General features: G+C 27.2%; 2 protein-coding genes and 1 non-coding gene across 3 annotated transcripts; 2 read left to right on the top strand and 1 right to left on the bottom strand.

Moving 5' to 3' along the window:
- Positions 1 to 3,570: 3,570 nt before the first annotated feature.
- LOC127245200 (signal peptidase complex subunit 1-like) lies at positions 3,571 to 5,926 on the bottom strand. The gene is made up of 2 exons (XM_051265959.1): positions 5,761 to 5,926; positions 3,571 to 4,230 (listed from the first exon to the last, which is right to left on the bottom strand). Exon 2 carries the CDS (start codon positions 4,228 to 4,230, stop codon positions 3,940 to 3,942), a length of 291 nt encoding a protein of 96 aa, XP_051121916.1. The 5' UTR covers positions 5,761 to 5,926; the 3' UTR covers positions 3,571 to 3,939.
- A 7,523-nt stretch (positions 5,927 to 13,449) lies between these two features.
- LOC127245181 (60S ribosomal protein L17-2-like) lies at positions 13,450 to 15,551 on the top strand. The gene is made up of 7 exons (XM_051265929.1): positions 13,450 to 13,530; positions 13,619 to 13,655; positions 13,781 to 13,821; positions 14,674 to 14,904; positions 14,988 to 15,090; positions 15,172 to 15,239; positions 15,351 to 15,551. Exons 1-7 carry the CDS (start codon positions 13,528 to 13,530, stop codon positions 15,393 to 15,395), a joined length of 528 nt encoding a protein of 175 aa, XP_051121886.1. The 5' UTR covers positions 13,450 to 13,527; the 3' UTR covers positions 15,396 to 15,551.
- On the top strand, positions 14,012 to 14,143 carry LOC127245216 (small nucleolar RNA snoR74). Its single transcript, XR_007837416.1, has one exon. It is a non-coding gene; the product is annotated as a small nucleolar RNA snoR74 (small nucleolar RNA).

The raw sequence follows: 15,551 nt of genomic DNA on the forward strand, positions 1-15,551 counted from the left end.
AGTGTCACCTTGATGTCGAAATCTTACGTATTCGGGCGTTTTCCTTACCATGAGCCATAGGTGTATTGCGATTAGGTACAACTGTACAAGTATAAAAAGCATGTATGCAAAAATAACACAATATTTTGTTACGTAATTCGGTTTATCCACGGTCAATTAATTATATATATCCAGTAAATGCACTAATTTTTTCGCATTCCCTTGTCCGAACGGATTATGCGGTGAATTGAACTCGAGCATAACCCAACCTACGGTCAATTAATAAATATCATCAATCTATATTACCCAAATATCAAATTTATTAAAAAAATTATAAGAATTTATCAGGAGTACGTAACAATACATTTCGAATACACAGTAGTCCCCTAAAAGTATACTCTTAGCATACTAGACCTAAAAGATACAACTTGGGGTACCTAACAATACCACATTTGCAACCTAAAAACATGACTAATTACCGAATAATCAAACAAAAAACATGAAATATGCAACTCCGGATAACTAAAAAGATATACATTTACAAAATTAACAAAAATCACAGATTAAGCAAATAAAATCACCCAAATCGGTGCGAAGTAAAACACCCAACCCGATCTACGTGGGCAAACATACGAACGATTTCAAACTCGATTAACAAACACAACTACACCAATCACCCAAGGCTCCTCAACACTGAACCGAGACATACATACACAGAACCAAGACTTACACTCCAAATAATCAAACAAACTACGGTATAAAATACTAATGTCAACAGAATAAAAAATCGAAAAAATCCGACCATACACTTAATTCTTCGAACTTGTCGGGGGATGGGAGCAGGTCAGTTATTTTCTTCACTATTTTTTCACCAATCAGACGCTACTTGATCGCTAGGGATTGAAGAACGTCGGTTTGCCTAAAGATGGAAGATGTAGGGTTTAAAATCGAGATGAGGAGAGTTATGAGAAGTTTCCTGTCTCAACCCTTGTTAAATCGTGTGTAACTATTTATATTTTATTTTTTAATTCGCGAAAAAATGTACGCGATATTTAACTTGAAGTATATATGATTATAATGGGGGTAGAGCGGGAAATAATGTAGGTATATATTACAACTTTTGAAGTATTGATAAACTTATTTCGAGTACCTATTGTGTATATAACATTAATTGAGGGGAAAATACAATTGGGGAGCTGTAACATACATAATCCATAAAGTAGGGACTGCAGTCCAATTTATTTTAAATAGGTACTGAATTACAAGTGAATTTATCTGACAGGGATTTTAATTCAACTTTCCCAATATTATATTGATAGTGAGTAAAATGTATAGGTAAAAGACATTTTTGTCTTTGTGGGTGTATTAGTGTAAAAGGTAGTGAGAATTGTGTAATAATAATGAAATAGTAAGAGTAGTTACATAGTGATATGGTTATTTATGGAAATAAGACTAATGTTTTAGGACGGACAAAAATATTAAACAAGACTATTGTATTGGGATGGAGGGAGTATTATAATTTCAAAACACAAATTATTACTATTCATCTCAGTATGTTTTTTTAAAACAATGCATTATTTTTTCTTATAAAATATCGCATCAAAATATTATGTTTTACAATAATAAAATTAAATCAACATCTCATTTTAAATCTATTTCAAACCATAACTAAAAATTTATATATTTGTTTGGGAACTTAGGATGAGGATTTAACAAACTCATTAAAGAAAAGAAAAAAAAAAAAAAAAAAAAGAAATTCTAAAAAATATGAAAGGATGTTCGACAATTAATTGTTGGCCGATTCGATTAACCATTAGTTGATAGTTGATTCGATTAAATGATTTGACTAACTTAATATATTATACTTGTGTTAAAATATTTGGTAAAATAATTTTTTAATATTAGTTGTTTATACGTAAAATGACAATTAAAATATTTTGTATTTTATTTTTAAAGTATATTTAATTGCATTATTTCCGTTCGTGTGTAGAATTTTTTAGAATTTTTATTAGAAGTTACTAAAAATTAGTATGTTAAAAACTATAGGTATTTCTTATCAGAAATAATGTGAAATATAAAAAGCAAATTTTTGGTAGAAATAATTTTATTATGTTAAATTTTTAATTATTCTTTTAGTAAACTTAAAATTTTAATGTTTTTTTTTTTTAATATATTCATTTTTAATATAAAAAAATTCTGGTTAAATAATAATAATAATAATAATAATAATAATATTTTTTATCTTTATTTTAACAAATTTAAATATTTTTCAAATAAAATTATTTATATAAAAGATAATTACTTTAATTATTTTAAATTTAAAAAAATAAATTTATAATCTATTTGAAGAAAATATATTAAAATAAATAATTTAATAAAATATATATTAATATATGTATATATACATGTTAATGAAATATTAATATTTAAGGGTAAATTATGAATTAAAAAATATTAGAATAAAAAGGTTGTTTTGAAACGCCAGAATATACATAATTTTTTGAAAATGGTGAGTTTTTTTTTATTATTTATATTTTTTCAAAAAAAAAATTAATACATTCACATATTCATTATTTTTATATTATTTATTAAATACTCTATAACTCACATAAAATATATATATATCAATTTTATAAGATAAACACACCCATTTTTATTATCCAATAAGCTATTTTAAAAAGTTAATTTACAAAACACTCGAAATAATTTTCAGACCGGTCAAACAATTAATTTTTTTTTTAATAAACTAAAAATGATTCAAAATGTTGTTTTCCAAATACCTTCCAAATCTATCTTTTATTTTTTAATATTATACTCCTAAAAATAAATTTTACATACATACTATACATCAATCAATACATTTTTATATAATATTAAATTACTTTTCAAATTTAAATTTTTTTATTCTTCAAAGTTGAAATACAAAATTCAAACTCCAATAGTATTTATTTTTAGAAAGAAAAAATGATGAAAATAAATTAAATTCAATTTTTATCAATGCCGCTTTTTATTTTATTCATCTTTCATTCATTGTAGTTTAAATTTTTTCTATAATAATACCTATTTATTATTTAAATGTTTTCAATTACCAATTATTTTTTAAAGAAATAAAAATCAAAGATATTTAAATTTTTAAATCAATTTATATTAGATATTTGTTTTGAAATATTTATTATTTAAACTAAGATAGAACTATTTCTTATATTAAATATATAAAAAATAATACTAGTTTTTAAAAGTCCTTGGATTGGCGTGGCCCGGTGGATTGGATTGCACTGTCTAAATCTTAACGTTACCCGCAAATAATCTTATTTGCGGGTTATGATAAATTATGGAGTAATCCACTTGTTTCGCCAACTTGTTAGACTGAGAGAGGAGAGGGTGAAAGACTTGTACAAAGCCTTGTATAAAGATAGAGATTATTGCAGATTCTCTCCTAAGAGTAAATAGTAAATACAATGACTGCGGAACTAATAGAAAAGCCTTATTGTACAAAAAAATTTCAAACATTTTCAGGTCATTACCATTTTTCTTTCTCCATCATCTCACAAATGTAAATTTTTGTATAATAACAAATTACATAGGAAGAGATTAGATTAGAATTTAAAACCTTGAATAAAAAAGCTTCCATATAAAATTGTATTTGCTCTAAGACAAGCCTATAGCCATTTCTACCCAGAATCGATATATACACATATATTTAAACTTTTCATGCAAATTTTATAACCTAACCTAGCCCAGGACCGACTATTGTAGCGCAAGACATATATTGTAACACCACAAAGAATGTACCAAAAAGGCATCACTAGTTATGGGAAATACTTGTGTAGCCAATACCAGATAGTAAAATCAAGGTTCAAAACATCCATATTTCATCAACCATCTATCCAAGGCATAATAATAATAATAATAATAAAGAACTCATGTATAATATGATATAATACCTTAGGAGATTCACCTTCAATTGGCTTTTCTGTGAGATGATTTCTTCTTGGGGGCAGAGGCTGTAGCAGCCTGTGGCTTCGGGTGCTTGTCAGCTTCGATGGGATCTAACCAGTTGAGGGGGTGACGGTTGAAAAAGGACCAGTTGGGAATGGTTATGAGTGAAGTCAGCACAACCCCAGCTGCATAGATGAGCAGCATCATCTGGAATGACCCCAAGACATAGCCTGTAACGAATGCAGCCGCTGCAAACGATACCAACATCAGCTGCATCAGCTGCTCTGCCATCTTCTGCCCTTTCCAATCCATCTACCAACAGGTTTCGATTAAAGGGGGAAACAAATCTATATAAGCTTAAGTATGCAAGAAATGAGGAGCTATGATACGGTATAAAAAATTATAATAAATGTGGGACATTCGATCATAGTTTACTGTAGAATATGTACATGCAAAATTGTAGTTGCCGCATATTCGCCCAAATGCCCCACTCAATCAAGGTGTTCTGCTAGAGGAAGAAGTCGCTATTTGCTAAAATGCATAGAACATATGCTAGTCATAAATATCACTCATAGTATGCCAAAAATGAACTCACATTTTAAGAAAGCACTTACTAGGAAAACTAAGATAATTGTAAGATTATTGCGGAATATGGTGAAGTGCAATAGAGCATGTAACAGAAGTGTACTTGCTTGTGGAATGTGGACCAAAACTCAATTGTCAGGCTTCATGTTTTTAAGAAAATAAACTGCATCCTACACCACTCGCTACGCCACGACAAAACACAAACCAACATAAGATACAAACACATATTGTGAAAGTGAATTAAGGAACACAAAACTTAGTCACAGTGGGAGCCAATCCCATAATAACATACACATAACAAATATAAAAAACGAAATAAGGAACACAAGTGTTCAACCAACCAAAAATACATACTAGCTTCGCGATTAAAATTACCAAAAAATACAAGTATACACACACTCACACAATGTATAAAATAGTATATATACTATATATACTCACAATAATAACAATCGAACAAAATAAAGCATTTTTAATATTATTGACACACCTAACATAAGAAAACATAACAAATTAAAAATACTAACAAACACACACTTAAAGAATAAATTGATGACAGAAAACAGAGATCCAAATGTCTGTGCAGCAATTTCAATATCTATTTTCCATTCAAAATATAGCATCTAATATCAATTTCCATTCAAAAGTACACATGAAAAAACCTATTTTCCACTGGATGAAATTATAACCCACAACACACAATCAAAAGCACTCGTACATGGTGGGGCATGCATTTAAATCATAAGGAATCATTTGTAGGAGTTTTCAAGACTCAGAAGCATTAAAAAACATACAATAGCATATGTGTTCCAGTGATCTTACATACATAAAATAAGATAACCTGAACAATACATTATTTTAAATTAGGGAATTAATTAAAAGTTCTGGCAGCAAAATCATCGAGGAAATTCATAGATCCAATTCACATTGGCTTTCTAATCATGTCAACAAGGGCACACAAAAATACATCAGATTTAGTCAACTAAACAATCGCCAATCCGCAGAACTAAAAAATAAAGCATAAAATTGTTCATCTCGACGAACAAACACGCATTCACATCGCCAAACAAATTCGCTTTTCCAGAAACTTCCATCGCTTAAATCAGGGATATTTACTCAATTAAAAGAAATTCTACATCGATTTGACAATCTTCGGAAAATCACACTGCTCAAGTCTCTCGCAACAGCAAATCAAATATAAAACAAAAGATTTTACATCCATAGAATCGTATAACCACTTCAGAAAGCACGAATTACCAGTCAACGTAGGGACAACGCCGTCAATTAAACTTCCTCCCAAGGATCGCGCAACTGCAGGCAATCTAGAGGCGGCGACCACCAAAATTTCTCACTTAACAGTCTAATCTGCAATCGCAAACATTAAACGCTGAAATCGGATAGGCAGGGCAATGGACAAAGCCGCCAGATATGGGGATCACACGTTGGGCCTGTCGAGCTCAATTTTAGTTACTACTTAAAAGCCCAAACTAAATTTGCATCGATTTTGTTTTTGTTTGTTTGAAATTTAACGGGATTTATTCGATTAGAATAGATTCTAATGAATTTGTTTGGACTTTGAAAAAAAATATGTAGATTTCAGTTCAGTGGAATTAGAGATTTTATAGAATTTATGCATAATTTAATTAATTTTATTTATTTACTTATATGAATTTTGATAAATTTGATTTGATTATTTATTGATTTATCTAAATTTTATTAGAACTTATAAATTTATGGGTTAAATATTTTTTAATAATTTATATAATTTCAAATATATGGAATACACTTGTATATATAATTTCAAATATTTAACAAAAATATTAAAAATACATTATTATTATTATTATTATTATTATTATTTTCAGTTTTATTTTATTTTAATAATAATAATAATAATTTTAAATATATATTTTTTTTGTTATATTATTATTTTGGTCAGATTTATTATATTATTATTCAACCAAATTAAATTTTATCTTATAACAATCTATTTAATTGTTATTATTATTTATACTTTGTTCACCCAATCCAATTTATAAATTGCGATTCCCAAAAATAATATTAAAAAATATAAAATACTTATATAAAAGTAAAAAAAAAAAAAAAAAAAAAAAAAAAAAAAAAAAAACTCATTAAAAAAGTTTAAAAAATCAAATATTCAACTTAAAATAATATATTTTATATTTTTAACACAATTTTTCATACCACACATAAAAAATTCAAAAATATTGGATACAATGAGCACTTTAGGTTAACCACTGCGGATTCTCAATTCATATTAAAAAAAAAAAAAAAAAAATTAATCAACTGAGCCATAATGTTACAAAAAAAAAAATAATATTCCTAAATAAAATTACAGCTTTTTAAATTGAAATTTAGAAATAAAAGAATTAAAAAAGAATAAATATAAACTAACAAGCTAAACTAAAATCGGTGATTTTTGAAATGAAATCAATGGAACTGAATTGAAATAAAAAAAATACAAATTAAAATTGTAGAAGGTTTAACTTCGATTTGATCTTTCGAAAAATCGAAACTGATAATTTTAATTCGAACAAGTTGAGCAAGTTTATTTTGTTATTTTAAATATATATAATTCTTAATATTATTTCAAATATATAAAAAATTTATAAAAAAATTGTAATTTTTATATTTACAACTAAACTAATTTTATCTTATTGATATTATTATATTGCTCTCGTTCCATAAAAAGAGTCCATGGGTTTTTTCCGTATTGATTTTGAATATTAATTATTATATCTATACGTAGTATAAATAAAAAAAATGACAAAAATACATATGTTAGCCTCTTATAATACAAATACAATAACATTCGTTGAGTAAATTATATAAATATAAATATATTTTGGCAAAATAGCATAAAACTCTTGATTTAAAACTCCAAAAAATCTACTTGTGTTTTTTAAAACGTTGCAGAAAAACTCCATTAGTTAAGACTTAAAAGAAGAATGGCGTGTCATACGCCTCAAATGCGATTTTTAGTCCAAAATCTCTACGAAATTACTAAAATAATCCTCTAAAGACTTTTATCTCCTTCTCCTTCTCTCTTCTTTCCTTCTCCTTATTTTATTCCTCCATCCGAGCTCACTTCAATTCGAGAATTTCGTAAGTTATTAGTCACCGTCAATTTTTTCCTCTATTTCACCCAACTCAAAAAACTAAAAAATAAATTTGAAATCATATTTGCCCATCTAGTTTCAAACTGTTGGTTCTTGAACCTGGTGCAGTTGAAGAAGAATTGGCGAAGAAGAAGAAAATAAAGAAAATTGAAGGGAAAAAAATAATAAGAACAGGAGGCCTGAACAAGAATTGGAGAAGAAGAAAAGAAAAAAAAAAGGGGGGATAAAGAAGAAGAAAAAGATCAATGTGCGGCTTGAAGAAGAATTGGAGAAGAAGAAGAAGAATGAAAGAAAAAAATTTCTTCTGAAAAAGAATTGGGAAAAAAAAGAAAGAAGAAAATAAAATTGGGGAAAAAGAAGAAAAAAAAGAATTTGGTGCAACTGCGGCAACCCGAAGAAAAAAATTGGGGAAGAATAACAAGGAACACAAACAAATATGACCCAAAAGTAAATTGAAATTGAATTAAGTTTCTTCATGTTCTTATTCTGAAATTGGACGCGAGTGAATCTATTTCTTACAAAAATCGACTGATCGTTGAACAATTCAAGCACATTCCGACAACCGATAGCGGTGGCGGTTCTCAGCGGATGTGGATTCTTGGATTGAAGAAATAAGAGCACGACATAGAGAAGTAATTAGAAAAAATATAAATAAGGGCATAACGGTCAAATATGATAAAATTTAAAGTTTGTTAGTAGAATTCAGAGGGAATGAGCGAGTGTGCAATATTTTGGAAATTACGAGTATATTTTTTAAAATTTTAAAACTACGAAGGGTTTTCAGGGAATTCGAAAAATCGGTGATTCTTTTGCTATTTTACCATGTATTTTTAATATTAAGTAAAATTACGGCAAAAGACAAATAGTGTTGGTTTTATGTCTTTATGAGACAGAGGTAGTAATAAAATACTTAAATACATATAAAATAATAAGTACTTATTAATGATATAAAGAAAATAATATGTAATTTTTATTTAGGTTGTATTCATTTGAATTTTTATTAGATTTTTTTTTTCAGAATTTAAAAAATTTATAGATTTACATGGATTTAGAAAAATTCACATAATTCATACAGTTTGATTGATTTATATATTGATGTAGATGAATTTTGATAAATTTGATTGAATTATTTATAAATTTATATGAATTTTATAGGATTATAGAATTTGATTGACTTTATATATTAATATTTTAAATTTTATAATTATTAGTATATTATCATTCAATATATAATTTTTTAATTATTATTATTATTATTATTATTTATATAAATTTTTTAATAAAAAAATAAATATAAATAAAATTAAGATCAAATTTTACAATTTTTTAAAATAAAAACTGAAATTAAAAAAAGTAGATAAACATAAACCAACTATTTCAAAATAACATCATAGTATATATGATAATTGAATAAAAATGGACATAAATAATACTATATATTTATTATGATAAAATAGTATTTTATAATATAAAAATAAATATTCTTAAAAAATTTGATAATAATTAACTAAGTATATTTTAGTCCTAAATTATTATTTTTTATTATAAGATTATAATAATATTAATAAATATTATCATAATGTTTATTATGTATACATTAATAATGGTAATAATAATAATAATTTTTTCACAAATTTTTATTATTTATCAAAATTTATTGCCATCATTTATTTTTTGTAGTAATATTTATTACCGTAATTTGTTTATAATTTTCAATAAAATATAAAATCTATAAATTGTTGAATCATTTAGAATTTTAAATTTTTTTTAGAAAAAATTGAATTGCATACCTTTACATTTTAAATATTTTTAAAATTCGAGATTAAATATACTTAAATTTTAAAAGTACAATAACATTCTATAGAATTTACATCGAATACATTCTCTTAATTCGTTTATATTTTTATTTGTAGTAAATTTTAGAATATTAAACATACTTAATAAATGTGAATCAATTTAATCAAAATTTTAACATGTTGTACTCACTCAAAATCCTTTTATTTATATATCTCTTTAATAAATATTTTTATCTACATTTAAAATTTTTTTATTTTTATAAAATTTATTTATGTTAATTATAAATAAATAAGAATATTTTTTTTATTTAATTATATTATGCAAATTTTATTCTCTACAAAAAAGTATCATATTGTATATATTTTATTAAGATAATAATGATTTAATTCTTTAAATATATTTTTTAAATTTTTTAATCAGATATATTATTTTTTATTTTAAAAATATCAACAATATCACTCATATAAATATAATAAAATAATATTATAACTTACTAGATTATATTTTATTAATTATCGTGTCACTAACCAAATGCGTCAACTTTGAACGAAGATAAAAAAATAAAAAAAATAAATAAATAAATATTAAATTAAATTGTTATATAACATATAATTTAAATAAAAAAATAAAAATTTGATTCAAATTTTTTGGACTTTCGGATTGATTCGAATTGAATACTTTATAAAATTTAAATTTTTTGATTGATTCGAATTCAAAAATAGTAAGGATGTGTTTCTTCAAACCTAATTTGGAGTTTTTTACTTTGCAAATAGTGTTTGCACATTAAGAACCCCCAAAATGGGATTATATTTCTTGAACACCCGACACAAGTCTGCCGCGACAGTTTTTTCTACCTTTTTATAAAAAAAAATTAAAATATAATTTGTCATGCACGGTCGTGCAAGACACCAAATAATTATTTTGTTTATATTTATAATAATTATAATTTAATAAAATATATTATTGTTGTCCGACTCCAAAGGTGTCATTTACTTTTTGCGTGTTGATTTTTTAATATTAATTATTATATTAAAACATAGTACAAATTATTAAAAAATTATAAAAAACTTCAATTAGTGTCTTATAATACTAATAGAAAGAAAATTGTAAAAAAAAAAAATTATACAAATATAAGGATATTTTTAATGTTAGGTATAATGACACAAAAGGTAAATGTGATCCTTAGAGACAGACGAAATATACAATATATATGTTATTTTGTAGAGAATAAAATTTTGTATAATATAATAAATAAAACCTTAGAACATATATATGTAAATATAATATAAATTCATAATCAAATCATACCCTTATTAATTTTAAAATTTTAAAATTAATACATATTTATATTATTATATTTATTACTCATCATATCAAAACTACCCGAACCCCAACCAAACATAAACACAAAAGAAATATAAAAATTTGTACCTATCCTAAAATTTAAATAAAACCCAACCTCAAACCCAATTTCTCCAAATTACCTCAAACGAAACATGCCCTAAAAATCCAAACTAATTTGAAATCCAAAATATAATATTTTGCTACACTTATTTTTATTTATTATATATATATATATATATTTAATATTATAAAATAATTATAAACATGTAACATAAAATATAAGAATTTTAGAAAATAATAATAAAAAACAAGAATTTCGGATTTTTTGGGTTGATTCAGATTTTTTAATTCAAATTTCAAATTTTGATTATTCGGTTGGGTTCAAATAATTTAAACTTTCGGAATGTGCAACCCCCTCTCCCCCCCCCCCACATAATATAAATAATATACTTATTATATTCTTTGACTGAAAGTCAACAATTCAATATAAAATATTATTTTTTATATTATTGACCCAATTTTCTATACTTCACATTAAAATACTTCAAATTAAAACACTAAACAAATATTATTGAGTAATATAATAAACCCTTATATTTTTAGTAAAAATACATATAATACCTCATATTTTATTTATTGTGTGAAACCTTATATTTAAACTAAAGAGTTTGTTTAGTATTTTGATTTGAAGATTTTGTTTTTTTATGAGATATAGAGAATTATATCGATAATATAAAAAAATAATATGTTATGTTAAATCTTGATTTTTGTGAGAAGATAAAATATATATTATGAATTGTGTCGAAAAAAAATTTAGGCAAACAAACTCAAAATATGCACAAAACATCATATTTTTCCAAAATTGATATTTAATTATAAATGCACACCTAATTATGTTTATAAATGCACACCTAATTATGTAAGTTTTATTCAAATAAGAATTTTATATAGTTATTTTGAATTTAATAAATAACTGACAAAATAGCAAACAAATCCTAAAATTCTATAAAACTTACCTTTTAATTTCCAAAATGTTGCACCCTATTCAAAATTTGACTAACAATATTTCTTTTTTTTTTGTTTATGTAACCGTTATGCCTCAATCTTTTCTTCACTGTACACACATACATATGTACCATAACATATATATACATGTGTACATACTATAAAATACATACATACAACTATTTCTTCTTTCTCACCACCACCAGTGCCAACTAGAGGCTCCTCCACCACCACTATTTCCGCCGGAGCAGCCCTTCCCCCGCCGCCACCATGTATGATCCATCTTTAATTTTCCCTCCCCCGCCCCGAATGCATCTTTGATTCCACCCTTTTTCTTCCCCAACGCCAACCTCAATTTCTTCTTCGAATTCGCTCCGTATAAATAAATAAATTAATTAATTTAAAAAGATGGGTTAATTCAAAAGTTTCATTAGCTACATGGAAATTGTATAGTTATTGATAATCCAATCTCATTTTGCATTCTCTATATATCGTCAAAATAAATTAATGGCGGAGGATATGTTCGGAATCGCATACACGACTTCTTTACAAATTTGTTTTCTAGATATATCTTCACGGTCTCTAGAGCTTGCCGCGTTTTTCTTTCCTCTGATATCCTCCATTAATTCATTTTTATCAAACCTTTGATTCCGAGCATATCCTCCGCCCCGATTTCTAAATTATATATTTTTAAGTTCTAAAATATGTATTGTCCGATTCCGACAACATATTATGGTTGTTTGATGATGTTAGCGATCTAAATAATGAATTTGAGATGTGGCGACAAAATCAAATCACCGAATCTGAATAATAGTTTCGAATATCATATTCAGATAAATCCGAGCCTCGCGTGAGACGCGATTTCCTTGAAGCGAATTTCAGAATAATCTACAGAATAACAGATTCCGCGAACCGAATTAAGAAACTTTGGAATTGGAAATTTTTCAGAAAAATTTTAGAGCGTTTCTTTTAAGAGAAGATTGTTTATAACTAAATAATAACATTTAAAATATGTAAAAATTAAACATAAGTTAAGGTATATATAAAATTATATTAGGGTGTCTAGCACACCGGATTCAGGTTAGTTATATATATATACAATTAACGAATTGCTATACATTTTCGTATTATACTATGTGTGAGGTTTTTGGAGAATATTAAAAAACAAATTCGTGCGGGCTCAGTCCAAAGCGGATAATATCATACTAGTATTGAGTTGACCCAATCCCAACAGCGGTATCAGAGCCCGGTTAGATGGTGAAGTGGAATGGATGATATTGGGCATTGATTGTGAGGCTTTTTGGAGAATATCCAAAAACAAATCCGTTCGGGTTTAGTCCAAAGCGGACTCAATCCTAACACACTATATATCCCATTTTATTATTATTATTTTTCAAAATATATTTTTTACTCGTTTTCTCAACTTTCTTGATTAAATTTTATTTATTTATTTTTTTAAAATAATTTTTACACGTTTTCTCGACTTGCTTGATTAAATTTTATTTATTTCAAATTATATATATAAATAAAAGTAATAAAAGGATGATGCAGCCCAAAGTATACAGTTTCAGATCTAGCCCAAATACCGCGGGCCAATCCTAGCCCAGCCCGGCCCAATAGCTAGGGTTTCCCTATAAAAGAAGAATGGTGCCGCATTAGCTTTTTTCTCAGCCGCTCGCGAAGAAAACCCTAACGAATATCAGACGTCGTCCGGCTCGCCGCCGCTTCAGCAGAGACAATGGTGCGCAAACTATCATGGGTTCTTTGATACGGAGAATAATTTGTCTTGATTTTTATTAGGTTCTCATCGCGTTTGATGTTTTCTTCAGGTGAAGTATTCAAGAGAACCGGAAAATCCTACCAAATGTAATTTCTTTACACTTCAATTCGTCGGTTTTTTTCTCTTTGGATGTGTTGTTTTAGATGTAATTGCAGTATCTTGCTTGGGGTAGTTTTTTGTCCATTACCATGGATTTGTTGTGTATTTGCAGCTTGCAAGGCTCGGGGATCGCAGCTGCGAGTCCACTTCAAGGTCTGAATTTTAAGTTTAATTTGTTGATGTATGGTATATTTGTTCGCAAGTTAATTCACTTTTACCTTTGTTTGGATAATTTGTGTTGCAAGGCATTAATCTACTGTTGTCGTTTGTATGATTGTATCACTATTGTATTTGTCTTCTTTGGCGTTTGAATTTTCTGTTATTATACCTATGCAACCTGATGATAAAAGCAGGGATCTGTTGCCATTTGTGAGCAGTTCTCTCGTAAACTTCAGGGAAAAAAAATGGCAATGTTATTGGGTGAATCATTTGAGTTATTTCGATGATTTATGGTTCAGTAAACAATGCAATATTTATAGTTTGTTTTTAAATATATAATTTGGTTTTTATCCTCATCGTAGTAGCTTAATATTTTGTGCTAATGTTGAGGGTTGTAGCTATAAACTATTTTTGTTGTAAATGTATTGTTTGGATGTGTAATTCTACTTCACTTCCTGAAGTTGTATAGTTAATCTGATTATGATTTACTAAGTGTTAAATTGCTTAAATGTGTTAAATAAAACATGAAATTAGCCTTCATGATCAAATATTTCAGTTTTATCACCTACCCGACGAATACGCCTTGGGGTGATAATCTTGATATAATTGCCATTTACCATTTTTTAAAAGCATAATGTATTACATCTAAATTTGTTTTTTATGTTGCAAGTCCACTGATGTGTTAATAATCAGTGGTTGAAGTGTATGTCTTGTATCTAATTGTTTAAATTCCTCCTACTAGCTCATCTATTTGTGAGTTATAAACATTGATCATTATTTTACATTACTTTGAAATCATATAAGCTTTGTAGTTACAAACTCAAATGGCTCATTTCATTTGTGTAGAACACTAGGGAGACAGCCCATGCCATCCGGAAGCTTTCCCTCAATAAGGCGAAGCGATACTTGGAAGATGTGATTGCCCACAAGCAAGCTATACCTTTCACCCGGTTCTGTGGAGGAGTTGGCCGAACTGCTCAGGCAAAAAATCGCCATTCAAATGGCCAGGGGCGTTGGCCTGCAAAGTCGGCCAAGTTCATCTTGGATTTACTGAAAAATGCTGAAAGCAATGCTGAGGTAAATTTGTTTACCCCCTAATTGTTTATCAACTTTTTGTTATCTCATATTTTACATTGAAATCTCAATTATTCTTATGGCAGCTTAAAGGCTTGGATGTGGATTCCCTCTTCATTTCTCACATCCAAGTCAACCAGGCTCAAAAGCAGAGGCGTCGCACGTACAGAGCTCACGGAAGAATTAATCGTAAGTGGGCATTAATTTATCAAACCTGTTTCCGCTCCTCAAACTTCATTTTACTGATATAGCCATGTTCTTTATTTACAGCATATATGTCTTCCCCATGCCACATTGAATTAATCTTGTCCGAGAAGGAAGAGCCGGTCAAGAAGGAGGTACAATGAGTTCCTTATATTATTTACCTTGCAATGTATTAGCTTAGAGACTTATTTTCCATAGTTATATATATTCATTACTGAGATGCATTCGACATTTATTTTTTGCAGCCGGAATCTCAGCTGACGACCAGCAACAAACCAAGGAAGGCTTAGGAACGAGGGTAACCTTAGTGATTTCGTGTTACTTGAGTTTTTATGGATGTGGTTTTGGACTATGAGTATTACTTTTCACATTACAATGAGCAAATTTTGGATTGTTTGGATGTTTTTGTGTTGTTTTCGATATAATCAGTAATCGGTTCGTTAAAA

This window comes from Andrographis paniculata, unplaced genomic scaffold (genome assembly GCF_009805555.1).
Source record: "Andrographis paniculata isolate CXL003 unplaced genomic scaffold, ASM980555v1 Contig21END, whole genome shotgun sequence".
In the NCBI taxonomy this organism is placed as follows: Eukaryota; Viridiplantae; Streptophyta; class Magnoliopsida; order Lamiales; family Acanthaceae; genus Andrographis; species Andrographis paniculata.

Bases quoted from the DNA above. Each gene is read 5' to 3' on its own strand.
- LOC127245200 (XM_051265959.1), bottom strand. From the start codon at position 4,230: ATGGATTGGAAAGGGCAGAAGATGGCAGAGCAGCTGATGCAGCTGATG.
- LOC127245181 (XM_051265929.1), top strand. The intron at 14,905-14,987 runs GTAAATTTGTTT...TTCTTATGGCAG, and splicing joins ATGCTGAAAGCAATGCTGAG to CTTAAAGGCTTGGATGTGGA. The intron at 15,240-15,350 runs GTACAATGAGTT...TATTTTTTGCAG, and splicing joins AAGAGCCGGTCAAGAAGGAG to CCGGAATCTCAGCTGACGAC.